At 35.1% G+C, this 19,087-nt stretch overlaps 1 protein-coding gene across 1 annotated transcript in view; it reads left to right on the top strand.

Annotated features, from left to right (window-relative positions):
- LOC106052464 (uncharacterized) overlaps positions 1-15,608 on the top strand; it is a 129,465-nt gene extending 113,857 nt beyond the window's left edge. Inside the window, exons 10-16 of the mRNA XM_056007562.1 lie at positions 6,715-6,897; positions 8,116-8,307; positions 8,938-9,019; positions 10,063-10,224; positions 12,763-12,861; positions 13,326-13,417; positions 13,725-15,608. Of these exons, the coding sequence (XP_055863537.1) occupies positions 6,715-6,897; positions 8,116-8,307; positions 8,938-9,019; positions 10,063-10,224; positions 12,763-12,861; positions 13,326-13,417; positions 13,725-13,790 (876 nt within the window). The 3' untranslated portion in view covers positions 13,791-15,608. The remainder of the gene's footprint in view (positions 1-6,714; positions 6,898-8,115; positions 8,308-8,937; positions 9,020-10,062; positions 10,225-12,762; positions 12,862-13,325; positions 13,418-13,724) is intronic.
- Positions 15,609-19,087: the final 3,479 nt, after the last annotated feature.

The following is a 19,087-nucleotide window of genomic DNA, read 5'->3' on the forward strand; positions in this document are numbered from 1 at the left end:
AGTTACATAATTTTTTTTGCAATAATATGCTAATTTACTTCCATTTTATTTAGATCATAAGTTACCAAAAAATATACTCGTTTTTTGGTGACATAAAATGTCGGGACTTATTTTTTTTTGTTCGCAATTTATCATAATTATGTTGTAGAGAAATTCATTTGAGATTCTCTACTAAATCAGACACATCAAGTGAATGAGTAAATTTGCGATATCTATTTCCATGTAAAGATGTCGTTTTGGGTCTTACTAGAGGCCTTGAACCCGAGGTGAACTTTCCCGCATCAGCGCTGTGAAGTTTTCCTTTTGATTTGACTTCTAGGATGTCATTTGATTGTGTATCGCAACTAGAACCCTTCAACACTAAATGACTTAAATCATTCGTTGCTTTATTCAAAAGAGTTCCAACCGTTTTCTTGTTGGTGATCTTACTCTGGCTACTAGTGATATTAGGCAAGACTAAGCTTGGTCTTTCTAGGTTTAAATCTTTCCATTGTTTTGTGTCATCTTCGCAGTTTCTTTTGATGGAAGGAAATTGAGCCTTTGATTCCGACACCGACATTGTAGAAGTTGTATTCACGGAACTAAATTTGTTGTCAATCATTCCATTCCGGTTTTGTGTAGAAGCAGACACCTTTTGGTTGTCCTCTGGAAACAAAACAAAACGTTTCACTTTGTCTTGAAGATACTTTTGATGCTTTTGAAGTTCTGCAATAAGATCCAGTTGTTTCTTTCTTTGTGTGGTCTGAATTTCTTGAGCACCTCTCAAAGTTGTGGGAAATTTCTTTTGTCTCAACTTCTTGAACCGTTCAATCATTTGAACTGATGCTGGAGTGCTGGGAGGTTTTGTACTTTTTTGAAGAAATCTGGGGACAAATTTGCAATTTAAAATTGTTTCTTCAGATCAGTGGTTCCCAAACCTTTTTTCTCCCATTGACCCCTTGCCATATTTTAAAAGTTTTTGGTAGACCCCTGATTACCTAATTAAGCATTTTTAAAAATGAATTTATTTGAAATGTGCTTTATTTTTACTGATTTCTAAGTTGGATGTATTTATTAGTTTATTTTGCTTCATTAAATAAATTTTCACATGAAATGAAGAGATTATAAACTTCTTCCTCGAAATTAGATTATCACCTTGCAGCTGCAAGTTAATTTCATTAAATTTATGAAGCAAGTTTGTTAAATAGACTTTTAAAAAATTAGATCTAAGGCATGCAAGAACTTAGAAACAGTGTTAAAAAGAAAAAAAAATGGTGTCAAATTTAGAGACTTTTGTACTCCAGTATAAAGGAGCAATTGATGGAAGTTCTTAATATAGAGCTGTTCTTTCATGGATTTCTTCACTCATACTAGAACGATAAAACGAACATATGTAAATTATAATTCTTCATTTTCAAGCAGAGGTTGTAGTCTGGACCTGCTTACTTGTGATTCACTCTCGTAGACACCCAGGAAGTCGTCGAAGACCCCTGGGATTCACTGCGTCAGATGGATAAACTTTGCGTCTCGTTTACTATTTGTCATTTATTTCTATATATTAAAAGAAGAAAATAAAAAAAACACTCTTTTATTCAACATATAGGGCTATTATTTTGCGCTTATTAACTAATGAATTTGAAATCTAAAAAAAAACATTTTTTACGCTGCTTCATTTCGCTCCCTCCACGAGGAAAAACAAATCCTATGAAACTTTAGAATAAACTGGTGAAAGTTCTTTAGATCTATGCCTAGAAGAAGAGGCGCAAAATTTAATACACTCTTTAAAAATTTTAATACCAACATTTGGAAATATCCAAATACGCATAGTCCAAGGAAAATAAAGATTTTCAAGACCTTAAACCAAATTTAAATTTATCTATTTCTATACTTTTAAAAATTATGTCGGTAAAATAAACTATCGCAGTGTGACTCTTGTTCCAACGATATACATAAACTGTTCATTTTCAAGTCGTTAGAGCTGTTTTCGAAAACCGTGTCAAGCTTCCATTTGTTTCCTGGATTTAGGATCCGTTTGGTTCCATGAATGTTTGACCTGAATAGAGAAATGGTAAAAAGTTAACCTAATTTTAAGTTTCTTTTCTAGGAGAGCTCCACTATAATTCACTAAGTTACCTTCGCTTCTCTGTCTTAAAGATGCTGGCAGAACGCTTTTCCTGCAGGCTGACCTCGTTCAGGTATGTGTTCAGCTGCATTTGGATCACTCTGTTTTTCCTATAGGCCTGCTGCTCGTTTTTGGTTCCTGGAAACTGAGGCGAAACGAGTTTGTAGTCCTCTACCCGAGGCTTCAGAATCAACACCATTGTATCAGCCGATCCCGGACGTTTTTCAGTATCTGACTTCTTTTTGGAGGACATGACTCTACTGACATAGATTCCTGAGCCGAAAAGATTGAGTCCTAATTTTATTTTACATATGTTAATTACTGCCCAATAACAATGTTAAAAAGTGAAATAGCTTGTATCAATGTGATTGTAATGTATTTTGTTACTGTTTCATATCTTGGTTCATAAATTATCAGAAAATATTTGCGTGGTAAAGTACTGGTGTATTTCTTGTAGGCCTGTTGCTTGTTCTTAGTTCCAGGAAACTGGGCTGAAACTTGTTTGTAGTCTGATACATGCGATGCAGAGGCGTATTAACAGGGGGGGGGGGTAAGGGGCAAGATTCCTAGGGCGTCAGATCTGATTACTGACCTATATCTTAAAGTTCAATCTGACCTGAGTCTGAAAGTTATTTATCAGACCTCTAAAAAGCTTGCAGAAAATTTAAGGTAGAACGACTACTTTGACCTATTTGAAGGAGAACATTGGTTGAGACTTTCAATAGCGTTTTTGGTTTTTGAGATGAATACTTGACAGACGAACAAACTTCGCGAGAATATTATCAACATTTAGTTTTGGCTGAGGTAAAAGATGAAATCTGAATGCTGGTAGTTCTTTAATAAAAGCTATTAAATAAGTGATGCACAAACTACGGAACGCGGACTAAATAAAGCCCGAAACACGGTGCTATCTGACCTGTGTCTGAAAGCTTTTTTTTTTTCATTTTCAATGAAGTTTTCACTAATTAATTTAATTATTGAAATACATAAAACAATATCTCACTTTTTTTTTAAAGCTCTGTTACTGAGTTAGTGTTTTGTACTGTCTTTATTTCAAACAGGCCTAATAGAAATATTTAAACATAGAATAAGAACATTTCGAAAAAAAAAACAACAACTTACCCTGGAGAAGGACAGACACAAATCTGGTGCTCTATTTCTCCTGTATCCCACCGAGCAAGAGCAAAAGTTGAGACATGTATCGACCGTTAAAGATGACATAACACTTCATCGGAGCCGCTGTTGGAGTGGCTCAAATATGTTGCGTCCACCGAGACTTAGGGCTTCATGGAGAGGTTTCCAAGCAAACTTAACAATCAATGATGTGACCAAAACTCGACAGGAAACAAAAGTTAACCATATCCTTAACTTTGACCCCGAGCCGCACTCCTTGTTTACCAACCCAAAATAAAAAATAAAAAACGAAACAAACTGTGTCCCTTATGTTGAAACTAAAAACTGAAATTCTCCCCACTCTCTTTTCAAGAAAACAGAAATCCACCAATAAGAGGCGTAGTGAGGGGGTAGGGAGGCACGATGCCCCGGGCGCTACCTTCAGAAGGGCTCCACACGCAGAGAGGCGCCAAAATAAGAAAATTATTGTAGATATTTTAGTTAGGTATACATTCTTAATTTTTTTTTTTGGTATTTTACCATTATTAAATACTTTTTATGTATAAATCTCTATTTCTATGGAAAAAGGTGGGGGGAGGGAGAGGAACCAATAATTTTTTTTTGCCCCGGGCTCACGGTTTGCTCACTACGCCTCTATCACGTTCAAAGTTTCTTACATAGTACAAACTAAGACCTACATATTTTAAGCACTATGGAAACACTAATGGAAACTAGAAAAACATATAAAAATACATTTGAAAAAAAAGTGCTACATTATATCAATTAGTATAGATCAGTCATTTAGAATCCGTCTAAGCATTAGAAATATTTTTATCAATCGTTTTTGTTTAGCTTCAGCTTTCTCAATGCGCTCTGATCCTATCACTTTCTCAATACGCTCTGATCCTATCACTTTCTCAATACGCTCTGATCCTATCACTTTCTCAATACGCTCTGATCCTATCACTTTCTCAATACGCTCTGATCCTATCACTTTCTCAATACGCTCTGATCCTATCACTTTCTCAATACGCTCTGATCCTATCACTTTCTCAATACGCTCTGATCCTATCACTTTCTCAATGCGCTCTGATCCTATCACTTTCTCAATACGCTCTGATCCTATCACTTTCTCAATACGCTCTGATCCTATCACTTTCTCAATACGCTCTGATACTATCACTTTCTCAATACGCTCTGATCCTATCACTTTCTCAATACGCTCTGATCCTATCACTTTCTCAATACGCTCTGATCCTATCACTTTCTCAATACGCTCTGATCCTATCACTTTCTCAATACGCTCTGATCCTATCACTTTCTCAATACGCTCTGATCCTATCACTTTCTCAATGCGCTCTGATCCTATCACTTTCTCAATACGCTCTGATCCTATCACTTTCTCAATACGCTCTGATCCTATCACTTTCTCAATACGCTCTGATCCTATCACTTTCTCAATACGCTCTGATCCTACCACTTTCTCAATGCGCTCTGATCCTATCACTTTCTCAATACGCTCTGATCCTATCACTTTCTCAATACGCTCAGATCCTATCACTTTCTCAATGCGCTCTGATCCTATCACTTTCTCAATACGCTCTGATCCTATCACTTTCTCAATACGCTCTGATCCTATTACTTTCTCATTACGCTCTGATCCTATCACTTTCTCAATACGCTCAGATCCTATCACTTTCTCAATACGCTCTGATCCTATCATTTGTCTGGACCAGTGGGTAAAGGGGGAGGGGAGAAGGGGGTATCTTTGTGAATGTTTACACACAAGTAAATAGGCAGAGCAACAAAGTTCAAAGTTAGCAGGAACTGACTAAAATCTATCTATCTATCTATCTATCTATCTATCTATCTATCTATCTATCTATCTATCTATCTATCTATCAATCTATCTATCTATCTATCTATCTATCTATCTACCTATCTTTCTATCTATCTATCTATCTATCTATCTATCTATCTATCTATCTATCTATCTATCTATCTATCTATCTATCTATCTATCTATCTATCTATCTATCAATCTATCTATCTATCTATTTATCTATCTATCTATCTATCTATCTGTCTATCTATCAGTCTATCTATCTATCTATCTATCTATCTATCTATCTATCTATCTATCTATCTATCTATCTACCTATCTATCTATCTATCTATCTATTTATCTATCTATCTATCTATCTATCTATCTATTTATCTATCTATCTATCTATCTATCTATCTATCTATCTATCTATCTATCTATCTATCTATCTATCTATCTATCTATCTATCTATCTATCTATCTATCTATCTATTTATCTATCTATCTATCTATCTATCTATCTATCTATCTATCTATCTATCTATCTATGGGAAGAGTGGTCGAGAGGACAAGCACGCATGAACTTGGTTTGTCTACCTATGAAAGGGGCTCGAGCTTCCATATTCAACTTGAGCAGAGTTGTGTTTACTGAGCGCCTTAAGGCAGCACGGAAAACCTTCTTTCAGATACACCCTCCCGACCCCCTCCCCCCACTGGTCCACAAATGAGATTGGGCCATAGCGCTCTGAGCATGCTATAAGCATTAAAGTAGCGATATAATAAAAATATATTTAATTTTCTCTCTATCTGTCCCTCTTTCTCTAAATATATATAAGGTATTTTTTTTAGGGGGGGGGGGGTGTACTTTTATTGTAACTACTAAGATACAGTGTACCATAATTTACAAAATAGTATGTAAGGTTTGTCTTCGAGTCCGAAGATTGATGAGGAAAGCAGAATTTCCTGTGGCTACACAGCCCCAGCTGTGAACTTTACAAAATAATGCCGTAGTTAATCACCATCGTATTTCTTTGGTTTCAAGTAACTGCCTGAAGTGGAACTCTCTAGCTTCTGTGGTCAGCTCTTGACCCTATTGTTAGGTTAGGTTAATCTTTGAAGTTCTCAACTTACACCTGGGATCTCGATCATGCCCTTTCACTTGTCTCTGGAGAATATCAAACATTTTGTTTTTACCTTCATTGTTTTAAAATCTTTAGCAACATAAGAAACTGACTCGCTTTAGACCCGGATTCATGGGATCGTGTCTGTAACTGCCTTTACACACACACACACACACAATATGCAGGGATATTATTTTTTAAAATTCTGCTATCCTTTTATATTATCCTAAACCTGCTCTGATTAATGCCAAAGAAGGTGTTTAGATCGGGTCAACAATATAAAAAAAATATCTTTGTTTTTATTACCATTTCTGAGGTTTATAATGATAATACTTCCACAAGTACGGCTGATTGGTCGTGTAGTATGCACTCTGGACTGTTGTCTTGATGGTCCTGGGTTCGAACTCTGCTCGCCGTCATGCCCTGTCGCTTTTTGGGAGGTTTAGGTTGCGATGTAATACTCTTCAATTGTTTGAAACATGTAAAACTAATAAGAATAAGAGATAATAAGAGATAATGTCTTAGTAATTGCTTTTCTCTTGTGTGCTCCACAGACAGCGCAGGATTCTATTGCCAGTGATGTCATCATTGGGCTGCAGCTGGAAGTGGATAATCTCTCTGACGCCTTGGTCGCCTCAGTGTCAGTAATGGCAGTGGCATTGATCCTGTTTCCTCTGGTCATCTTGGCTGTTAACCGTCTAACTAACCGCATTCAAGCATACGCCCAGACATTACAGGTGAGCGTTAATACAGTTAAGACTCTATTGTAATTAAAAGTGAGAAATTCCTATCTTTACAGATGAGACAATTCTAAAAACAAGGGAGAGCAAAACACTCCATTACAGATGAGACATTCTTGCAATCTAATGCGTTTACGCTTTCCTCTTCCTTTCTGACTAGTGAATTGTGCCTATGGCCTATACCATCAAAACGATCAACTCTCACAGGACTCTATTACAGGGAAGGCCAAATCAAATTTCACCCATTAACTACTCTGACGCCCTAATCGACCCACATGGTTTTAACACTAATAGGCTTAAAACCTGATAGTTTATGTTGTTTTTAGTTAAAACATAAACCAAAAAAAATGCAGAAAATGATACCAAGCTTCAGTTTAATGAATAGTGTGAAAATAAATTCTTCATGAAAACCTACATGCATTGCTGGTGAAAGAATTTTAATTGGATAACAGAAGATCTTGGCAGACACTAAAGGAAACATCAAGTTGGAAAAAAAAAATGCTGTTACATGGCTCTGAGTTACCGAATTCATTTGTGATTAAGAGCAAAAGAAAAAAAAAAGGGGGGGGGGGGGGGGGGAGGAGAGAGGGGGAGTGGTATAAAAAATATTCGAAAGTTCTTTTTGAAGCCTTCTTCGTCACTTTGCTCAATAGCATCGAACTTTTCTCTGACCATGCCAGAAAATATGCTGGTGATAAAAGTATCAAAAGAAAAAGTAAATCAAAATCTCCAGGCCGACAATGACAAGACTTAGGGAGAAACGTTCTCTTGACTTATCTAAGCAACTGTAAGCCATTTCCATGCACGCTCTTTCTTTTCATTAGCTTGAAACGAATCTCCTGACATTTCATTGTTACCCACAGAAGAATTTGTATAACAGGAATAGATTACTTTAACATCATTGAAGGAATCATTGGCATTGAGTCACGCCATTGAAAAACCAGAGAATCAGCCATATTTATAACTGAGATGTGTCAAAAGTATCATATTTTAAAGAGATGAAAGGGGTTAAAGTTTGTGTGGCGCATCTGAATAAGAAGTAACAACAAAAATTAGTACATGGAAAAAAAAAAGACTGACCGCCCCTGTTCTAGTTTTAATTCGTCCTCAAATAGTGCAGTCTGTTAACCTCTTTAATTTTCTAAAAATTTGAGATTGAACATACAAAATTGTTCACTATTCGGATATCGTAAATATCAATGTTGTTTATTTCAGGAACGCACGCGTGACCTTGACGTCGAAAGAAAACGCAGCGAGACGCTTCTGTACGAGCTGCTTCCGGCGTCTGTGGCTCAGCAGCTGTTGAATCACCAGGCTGTCCCGCCAGTGGCGTATCCCGCAGCAACCATCTTCTTTTCGGATATAGTCGGCTTTACAACTATTTGTAGCAAGAGCACTCCCATGGAGGTTTGAAATAAAATTATTGTGAATTATAATCGCTGGACATATTGGTATTCAAAGCTATATATAGAGTTTGCAAGACGCTGCTGTATAGCGCTTGCCTTGAGGGCGAATTAACTCAAGAAAACATTAAGACACAAAATAGAGCAGTGATATTAATAACAAACGAATATTCACATTTGACTAGAGTAACACATTTAGTAAAATTACTAAATTTAGAAAGCATTCAGGACAGAAGACTCAAGAGTAAAGTAGCAATTATACATAAAACACTGAACCATAATCTTCAAATACAAAAACAAAATTAAATAAAATACTTAGAAAGACACAAAGATAAAGACACATTCCTCGTCCCATATGCTAGGACAAATTTGTACAAATGCTCCTTCTTCCTTATTGCTATTAGAGCATGGAATGGGTTGCCTAAGCTAGCCAGGAAAACCAGTGACTTGGCAGAATTTAAGTCATTGGTTACTATGCATGACTGAATGCATGGCGCGTAGGACGTAATCATCTTCTTTTTTGAAGTAACGTCTGAATTATATAAGATAAGATAAATCAATAAGTCTGTTTGTTGCGATGATGTCAAATCTTTATTATTATTTTATTTTATTTTTTTTTGAAACTATTTCCCAGGTGATTGACATGTTGAACTACTTGTATCGTATGTTTGATGACATCATAGACAAGTATGACGTGTACAAGGTGGAGACTATCGGTAAGTTAGGACAACTGGCAGTTAGTTCTCAATATAAAAACAAAAGATCGATAAATAATTATGACAATTTAAAATATACAAAGATAGTTGTGACGATTTTAAGATAAAGGAGCGACGTAGCTTTAATTTTTTTTTTTTTTTTTATCGAATTTATTTTTTCCGAATATTTAAAAAATTGTATTTCTCATATATATTAGGACTGAATGATTCCTTAGTTCTAAGCCTTCTTTACTGAGCCTCCTCTACGTATTTGTACTTTTCGTTTCATTGGATGATTTCAGGAGTTTAAAGGCAGGGCTGCATTTAAGGGAGTGCTGGTGGGGCTACAGCCCCCCGGGACTTCACAATTAAAGGGCCACCACAAAAGAGATAGATTTGTATCCAAATTTCGGCGGGTCAGAAGCTTTTAAAGTTTTCGCATTTTTTTTTACGGCTGACAAAAATGTGATGAAGAAGTATACGACTGAAGCATGCTGGGTATAAGTGAATTAAATACAGCTCTTGATTTACGACAGTGCGTCTACCAAGGGCAAGGGCCTTACCATCCACAAATTCAAAAATATACACTTTTTAAAACTAAACTATGCATATATTTTTTTAAAAAGTAAAGTGAGATTAAATTTACAAAAACTCTCTTTCTTCTAAAATATAGCATGCTTATAGATAAAAGTATTTTCATTCAGAAGTGGATCTTAATTTAAACTTTCAAAAAATTGTAGTTACTTTCACAAACATCCTGCCACATACTTAAATCCGGCCTTGAGGCCATGGCTCTTCTTGTAGAGCGTTGTTCTTTTGTGGCCATGGAAACTTATTTTGGAGAGATGGTGTCCGTCTATTGTGTGTGGTTTGAACCATACTCTACACGGCTACGTCTACCCCGTCCCTGTCAAGTTTTTTTGTTTCTTTTACAACTTACAAACGTGCATGTTTTTTTAAATGTCAATCTAAATTTTAATTTTCCCAGAATTTATTTGTACAAAATTATTGACTTTTGTTTCTGTGAACTGTTTTTTAATTACATATCATTTCCTTTCATCAAGGCGACGCTTACATGGTGGCCAGCGGACTTCCTCATGAGAACGTCGAGGGACACGCCACTGAAATGGCTGAGATGGCACTGGACCTTAGGGACAGACTCTGCCAGATGACAGTAAAACATCTGCCTGACGAAAGTTTAAGAATGAGGATAGGTCTGAACTCAGGTAACTGGCAAATGACTTTTGGAATTTGTTATGGACTCTCCAGAATGTTAAATGTTTGTGACAAAGTCTTGAGTAAATAGTTGCTTTCGGTTTGGTTGTTATGTATTTCATTTGTTGAGCGAATTGACTTTAGCTGATTTAGAAGTTGTTACTTTTAAACAACTTAGCGTTTCCTTTGTAAAATATATATAGGGAACATTATTTATTGTTTTACGAGTAGCAGAAACATTAGACGCACATATAATACACACACGCGACAATACTTGTATTTTTATTCAATTTCTAAAGTAGAAAATACTCCCAATTGTAAAATCGAAAATGTAAATCTACCTACCTGATCTATAGGGCAGATGACGAAAAGGTAATCTCTACTTTCAACCGACGGTTGAAATAAATCAGACACAGCTTTTAACAACAATTAAAGGGAAAAAAAAAGCAAGGGACACCATCATTTACATTTGAGACTATGTGATATATGCTTCAAGTTATTTCCCTTTATAGTCTATAGCACTAGCGGATCCAGAACTTTGGAAGGTGGGGGGGGGGCGATTTTTTTCCAAACCCTAACCCTAACGCCCAGTAAACCCTAACCCTATGCATAAACGTGTGTACAGAACACACATACACACACACACACACACACACACACATATATATATATATATATATATATATATATATATATATATATATATATATATATATATATATATATATATATATATATATATATATATATATATATATATATATATATATATATGAGAATTTTAAAAAGCAGCGTTTCTCAACCTTCGGCGAAAAAGTGGGGCAACGCTATAAGGTTCCCTCGTGGGGTTTGGGGCAAAGCGCCGACGACAAAAGCGTTTTCTTGCATTCTTCACTGCAGAAACGCATTTTCCTGACATCTACAGCTCATTATTCATCAATGGAGTTCGGGGCAAAAGCGTTTTCTGGCCTTTTTCACTGCAGAAACGCATTCTCCTGAATAATATTGTACTTGAAAGATATTCTAATATGAATTTATAGGCCCTTAATACATTGCAAATAAAACCGATTTGTTCCTTGAAAAGATAAGATACCCCACATATTTAGATTTTGGCTTTGAGGATCGCCGCCGAAAAAAAATTATTCGATAAATAATATTCAATAACATTGTAGTATAAGTTGTGAGTTATAGTCCCAAATTTATTTAACTAGAAACATATCCAATTGAGTAAAGTTTGGGAAAAGGCGACTATAAATATATTTTTTTCGGTTTAGAACTCATCTCAATCATGATTCTTATACTGAAAACTTTCGTTTGAATTCTAACTTTTCCAATGCAAAGTATTTCTTAAAATATTATGATAAATTCATGTGAAATTACATAAACTCTGGAAATGGGAGGGGCGGTAGAATGAAAACGATTAATCCTCGCTCCTTTAATAATTTCTGCTAAAGATTGCATTTGGCATTAAAGAATAAAAAAAAAAGTAGGGCGACTCGATATAAGAATTTAATTTATAGTATATATAAATTATATTAGTGGCAGATTTTTTACATTTTGTAATTTCAAAACTATAATACTAAAAGAAAAAGTATTGGTTTGTCCGATGGGGGAAATGCAATGGCATATATCGCCCTTCCCACCTGGTGCAACCCTTTTTCATTTAAATTTACTAATGATAAAATTTGAGATTAGAGTATGGTACGACATAATATACAATGGGTCCACATATCAATACGTAGTTTATATTATATAGATATTCAACTAATTTTGTTCACAAACTATGATTCTCCATAAAAATGTGACCGCCCCCCCCACTTAGAGGGCTAGAGTGGGAAGGGCAGTACATGCAATCGCCCTCCCCCCAACCCCACCGAATCGACCAAGATACCAGAAAGGGAGCGACATAATATAAAATTTATAGATTAATTCAACTAATTTGGTTCACAAACTATGCTTTCTCCATAAAAGTAGGACCGCCCCCCCCCACTCAAATGGTTTAGGTGGGAAGGGTTGTAGAGGTATTCGCCCCCCCCACCCCCAAACGGTAAACAGGGAACGACATAATATAAAGATCGGTTAAAATATCCATAACAAGTTTTAATCATATTGATATTTAATTGATTCTGTTAGCAAGCTGTGATTTCTACAAATAAATTGGACCGCCCCCCCCCACTCGAAAGTGTATGGGGGGGCGGGATTGATACCATTGCCCCCTCCCAACCCCACCAAATCGGTCAACATACTAGAGGAGGGGGCGAAATAATAAAAAAATAGGTTGAAATATAAATAATTAGTATATATTATTAACATAAGTAATAAATGTGCATACACATTGTGTGAATTCTATACTAAAATTCGTCCGCCCCCCCACCCGAAGGGGGGGGTGTCGGCCGAGTGGGGGTGGGGGGCGATCGCCCCTACCGCCCCCCCCCCTGGATCCGCCAGTGGTCTATAGGCATGTATAGTATGGGCCTACATATCTAGAAATTTTCATATGTTAGAAGTAGTGCTCGCTAAGCTAAATGAATGTGCACCTATGTTTACAGGTCCAGTAGTAGCTGGTGTTGTAGGACACAAGATGCCTAGATATTGTTTATTTGGTGACACAGTGAATGTGGCTTCAAGAATGGAGTCTACAAGTCTACGTAAGAACATTATGAAATTGTTATCAGTTCATGTTTTGGGGTTCAGTCTTTACTTGCTAGCCCACTTCATTCTTAAGCTTCTGATTGGTGACGAGCTTGGTCTATGAATAGTGTGATTTGTGAAGACACCTAATCTCTATCCAACAGATTTGAAGTACTTCGAAGAGCAAGTTAGCTAATTAGCTCATTAGTCTACTGGCTTTACTAATTTCTTCAAATCTGTTTAAAAGAGAGGATGTGTCTAAATGACTTTTCACTCTGCTGACTTTTTGACACCCTAGTTGACATTTAACCTCTAGTCATCCAATTAGAGCCTTTTTAGGGGGGGGGGAGGGGATAATGGAAATATAGGAAAAAAAATTAAAACTAACCCCTCCAAAAAAAGAAAAATAAAAAGAAAATAAAAATAACCCAAATTATTCATAAAATTATGTTTAAACATTATCTTTTGTTTCGTCTGTCAGCTTTAAAGATTCAAATAACCGACAAATGTAAAATCGAGTTAGATTGCAAGGGAGGCTATGTTATAACGGAGAGAGGCAAAGTACAAGTAAAAGTGAGTTATTGTCCTTTGATGTTGGTATCACAATCTATGGTATTTGATCAATCAATGAACCAATCTATCTATCTACATAACTTCCTGCCTGCCTGCCTGCCTGCGTATCTCTCTATCTATCTATCTATCTGTCTGTCTGTCTGTCTGTCTATTTTGTTTATCAATTTATCTTTTGTAAGTCTGCACACACACACACACACACACAGAAATAGAGAGATTGACAGCGATACACTTGGATATTGATATATATATTTCAATGCTAATCTATAGTAAGAATAATTAGTTGTACATTTACATTTTATTTTAGGGCAAAGGAGAAATGACAACCTATTGGCTAGAAGGTAAACTCAATGGATATCTGCCTCCGTCGTAACGTCTGTGGAGCTTATTACTTGTATTGTTGATTTTATAGGCCAGCTCTACAAGTGTTGTTCACTATACGATGGATTTTTTGTTTTCAGAGGGGGCTGAATACATTTGATAGTTTCTTAAAACATTTATTTTATTTCTTTTGGAATTAATTAGTGAAGTTTTACAACAACAATAATTACAATAGCATAACAACAGCAGTAACAGCAACAAAAGCAAAAGCAGCACACAAAAAAAACAAGCAACAACAACAAAAAGAATAACGACAACAACAACAATAACATAAACTACAACAACTACAAAAACAACAAAACAGCAACAACAATAACAACAGCTACAATAACAACAACTACAACAACAACTACAAAAAACAACAGCAACAACAACAACAATAACACCAACTAAAACAACAACAACAATCACATAAACTATATCAACTCAAACAACAAAAACAATAGCAACAGCAATAACAAAACAACAACAACAACAACAATAACAACAACTACAACAACAACAAAAACAACATCAACAACAATAACAACTACAGAAACAACAGCAACAAAACAATTACAACAACAGCAGCAAATGACACAACTACAAAAACAATAAGAAAGCAACAACAACAACATCAATGGCTTAGAAATTAGACTTGAAAGCCTGTGAACTAGATACAAGCTACTTAGATCTTATGTCCTGTATGTGAACTGTATTTTGGCTCATTTGTAACCTAGCTCATATCTGTCTTTACAAAAGTGAATAAAACATTTATTTGCTATCGTCTATTTTTGAGCTACTGGCCCTCAGTCTATCAAGAAAATCCATCTCTGTGAATACCTAACGAAGAGTCTAGAGTGGGATACCTAAAACAGAGAGAACTAGAGATCTTAGTTCACCTGCTTTCACCTCAGTAGTGAATGTAGGATTTAAAATTTACCTTTAAAACTACTGGAAAAAAACAATGTAAAAAAAATAAAAAATAAAAAACTTAAAATTTTTAAGTATTATATTTTAAAGTGTTTTTTTTCTCCAAAAATTCTAAGCTAAGATAGCTACTACTTGAGAAACAATGTACGTATGACATCTGACATTTTAAATCAACAATTGTTTGAAGGAGAAAGTTAGTTCGACAGGGAAACAAATTTCTACATTTTAGACTTAACATATTACTTGAGTAAATAGGAAAATATAAACAAGTTTCATGCAAATACACAAGGCATATAGAGATAGTACTGAAGATATATATATAGTTCCATCTATTAGATCTAATTAAATTGTGAATATTATTAATTACCTTATGTGTTACGATTTTACAAAACTACTTTTGCATTGGGACAATGATTTCTTTGCTCACGGAATTCTCCTTACGTATAATTGTTTAGTTCATGCGTAAATATCAGTGAGTGTTTTTATATGTAAATATCAGTGAGTGTATTTATATGTATTTCATTTTTAGTGCGTAAATAGACACATTATCTCTTATAGAGAAACAATTATTTTGTGCTAGCCAAATGACATACTATTGTTAGGAGTCACTGATTAAATTATGTTGTTTATTTTTCACCCTGTTTACAGCTATATTTGTTATTATATTCTGATGTTAAACAATATGTTATTACCTGTTTAGGTTATTGTCATGCTCTTTACTAAACGCCATTTTAAATGCTTCAGAACCTGTAAGTGTGTAAATCCAACGCATTATCGACACTAAACCAATGAGTCGTAATACACGTCTTCATCTCTGATAAAATATTCATGTATTAACTTGTGTACAAATTGCTGTGATTAAAATGATCTGATAGAATAAAAAGATTGAGATTTATGTATGGATAAATCTTTCATTTGTTTTATTCAATTCCTACGATTAGCTTTTAATCTCTTCAAGGCTGGAAAAGTGGGTCAAACGTTAGAAGTACAAATGTCTCAGCATGGTGTGCAAGCGGAAAGACAGGAGACTAAGTTGACATACTAGAGATTTGTTTTCTATTTATTAAGTTAATGAAGAGATTTGGTAAGAGAAATGGAAGTTTTTGCCAGTATATGTAATGTAATGGGCTCGATCTCAATATTGGACAATATGTTTCCTTTTTTTTTGTTTCAATGACATTTAAAATGTGAAAGTTGAGTTTAGTATTTGAACATAGAGTAGGAACGGATTAACAAAACATATATTATGCTTGTATTTCTAATAAAATCGCAGGCTTATAAAACTGATACTTCTGTGGATTATAAACCACTTCACAGACTGAGAACTATATACCTTAGGATTGCAAGCGACCTTTCGAGAGTCTTAAACTTATGAGAAAGTGAATGTATTTGTAAAGTTTCATTAGAACAAAATGTAGTGTACATTTTGACTTCAGGTCAGACATTCGAGAGCACATAACTACTTGAATACAAAAGTTACGAGTTTTTTCTTTCAAAGGGATGTAAGAATGCCTGAAGTTTTTCTTGTAATTTAATGTTTTTATTTCCCTTTAAAATAACGTGTCCTTGCACAATGCCCTTAGAATGCTGTTCCAATACTTTGTTTACTTTAATAGTCACTGGCATATAAATATAGATCTAAACATGCATGTTTTATTAACTTTCCTCCTGTGGAAAGTACTACAGGACAGGATTTATGCTATGAACTAGTGAATGAGCTGAAGAAGCTTGAATTAAATGTTGAAAGTATTCTTGGACAAGGTTTTGATAATTGTACAAGCAGATATGGTCGAAACATTCCCTGATGCGTTGACCTTTTTTGGAACTATACAAACCCATGTACACTATCTTGTCAGCATCTACAAAGAGATGGTCATCATTTAGAAAGCATGTTTCCAATCTGTCTGTAAAACCTCTGTACAAAACGAGGTGGGAGTGTAGATAGTGTCAAAGCACTTCGTAATCAATTACCTGAAATTAGAGATACACTCGATGACTTGGCTGAAGAGACTAATGATGCCATAATTAAAAGTGAATCACAAACTCTGTATGAAACATTGATGCAGTACAAAGTCTTAGTGTCACTTGTATTATGGTACGACGTGCTCTTCCAAGTCAATTTTGTGAGTTAAGAACTGCAAGGTGAAACAGTAGATCTGAGCACTGCAATGGACTCGTACAACAACTTGATGAAGTGGCTAAAGAAACTGAGAGTTAATGGGTTTGTTCAGATTCTTGTGACAGCAAAGAAATTGTTGCGATCTTCAAAGCCAATCGTCAAAGGAAATAGTTTGATAAATTTGTGGAAATTTTAACACCTGGAAATGCTAAAGATGACAACAGAATAAGGTGCTTCAACGGAATTGTGCACATTGCGATTTAATTTTCGCAGTCGAGATTTGAACAGCTGAAATCAAACCACAATCTATTTGGGTTTCTTGTCAGCTTCAAGAGCTTTCAGCGTAATGATATACGAAAATATACAGCGAGCCTCGAGCAAGCATTGAGGTCATCAACAGTCTAGTAAGCATATATATATATATATATATATATATATATATATATATATATATATATATATATATATATATATTCTTTATGCAGTTATATGCAGTTGGAAGATAAAATAGAATCTTTAAGGTATATTCGACAGTTTCACATAGGGCCCCGCAATTGCAATACGAAGGCGTGCTCCACAGTTTGAGAAACGATTCTCTACAATGTCCCTCATTTATTCTTCTTGGAGCTACGTTTATGAATGCCCTTCATTTACACAAAACGCAGACAACAACATGATTGTATTACGTTGAAATCATCTACTCAATGTCAACTTAGCACAGGCCCGAGTTACTTTTTCTTAGACCATGACTGTAACAAACTCTTTACATACCATATTTAGACAGAAGCAAACAAGAAAACAAAACAAAAAAAAAACTATCCCCATGCACAGAGTAGTTTGACTTCTCTAGTCATGCGGACGTCGAAAGTGCTTTTAACAGCGGGCCTCTTTCCCTTTCGGCATCGACTGAGCTAAAAACAAAAACTTAAGATGGCCGTCTAGCGACTTCCGGGGGGTAAAAAAAAGGCATGGGTAAAAAGAAAACAGGAAATTCATCTGAAGTAGGAGGGACTCGCAGACTTCCTCCTGACGTGAAATCAGCCATACAGTAAAGAAAGAGGCTAGAGGGCTTAACATGAATGTGATTTTTGGGAGAAGGATGTTCGTGGGTGATATTCATGACTGATGTTTGGAAATGTTTTAAAAGCCTTTTTTTTAAATCCAATGTGTACAATCTGTTAGTTGTTGAACCAAAAATCACTGCAATATAAGAATCCAAGATCATTAATTAAATTTTTTTATTACAAATCTTGTTTGGTTTGTTTTTATTCTTGTTTAAAATGTATAAAATCTAGCTTACTTGCTTTACTATTTAGTGAGTAGGTCAGAAACATTCTCTTTTCAGACCTTGCGATCAATAGGGCAGATGATGTAAAGTTCATCGGTTAACGATGGTGGCATGTGGCTAGCACAACGACCAATCACCTTTACTTTTCCACAATTAATGTCAGGTTCCCATTAGAGCTGGCTGGACTCAGAGGCGCCCAAAGATCCCGAAAAAAAAATCTCAGTCTTAACCAGGATTCAAACCATTTATTTACTAATGATAATATTGCTAATCGTTATAAATTGCTGGGTGCAATAATAAACAATAGTTCATTTATCGTGCGAAAGTGTTAAACTTCCTAATTACCACATTCTTCCCATGAGACCAGAAAATGAAAAAAGAACCATGTAGACAAGCGTGAGCCATTGATTATATAATGATAACAGGTCATAGTCACTAGAATTCAGGGCATATTGATGTCTTTAAAGAGCACATCTTTTAAGTGCGCTTCATGCAAGACTAATGTTTTCTCAGCACTTTATTATTCGTTTTTTTTTTTATTTTTAAATAGGGACCAGATAATTAATTCTATTTAATGAATACATTAATTTCAGCTCAATCGGCTGATTTTAGTAAACGTAATTATCTTTATAGAAACATAGATCGTGTAGAAAATTTAGAAGATGACAAAAATTCTTCAGTGCAAATATTTTTTAAAGTCCTGAACATTGAAGACCCTGTAATAGAAAAACTTAAATGTTCATGTGTTAAAAATAAAATATTATATACGGAGAGGTAAGAGTACCATAAAAAAAGATTATCCAGTAATAATTCTAAATAACTGTTCTGTTTTAGATTCATAACATGTTGCATTGAAAATAAGAAAAAAACATTGAATAAACTTCCTTCTCATTCTAACTTTCATACTTCATACATCATCTTTATCTTTATTTTTCTTAGTCTATCCTTCTCTCTCTCTCTCTCTCTCTCT

Source organism: Biomphalaria glabrata, chromosome 13 (genome assembly GCF_947242115.1).
Source record: "Biomphalaria glabrata chromosome 13, xgBioGlab47.1, whole genome shotgun sequence".
NCBI lineage: Eukaryota > Metazoa > Mollusca > Gastropoda > Planorbidae > Biomphalaria > Biomphalaria glabrata.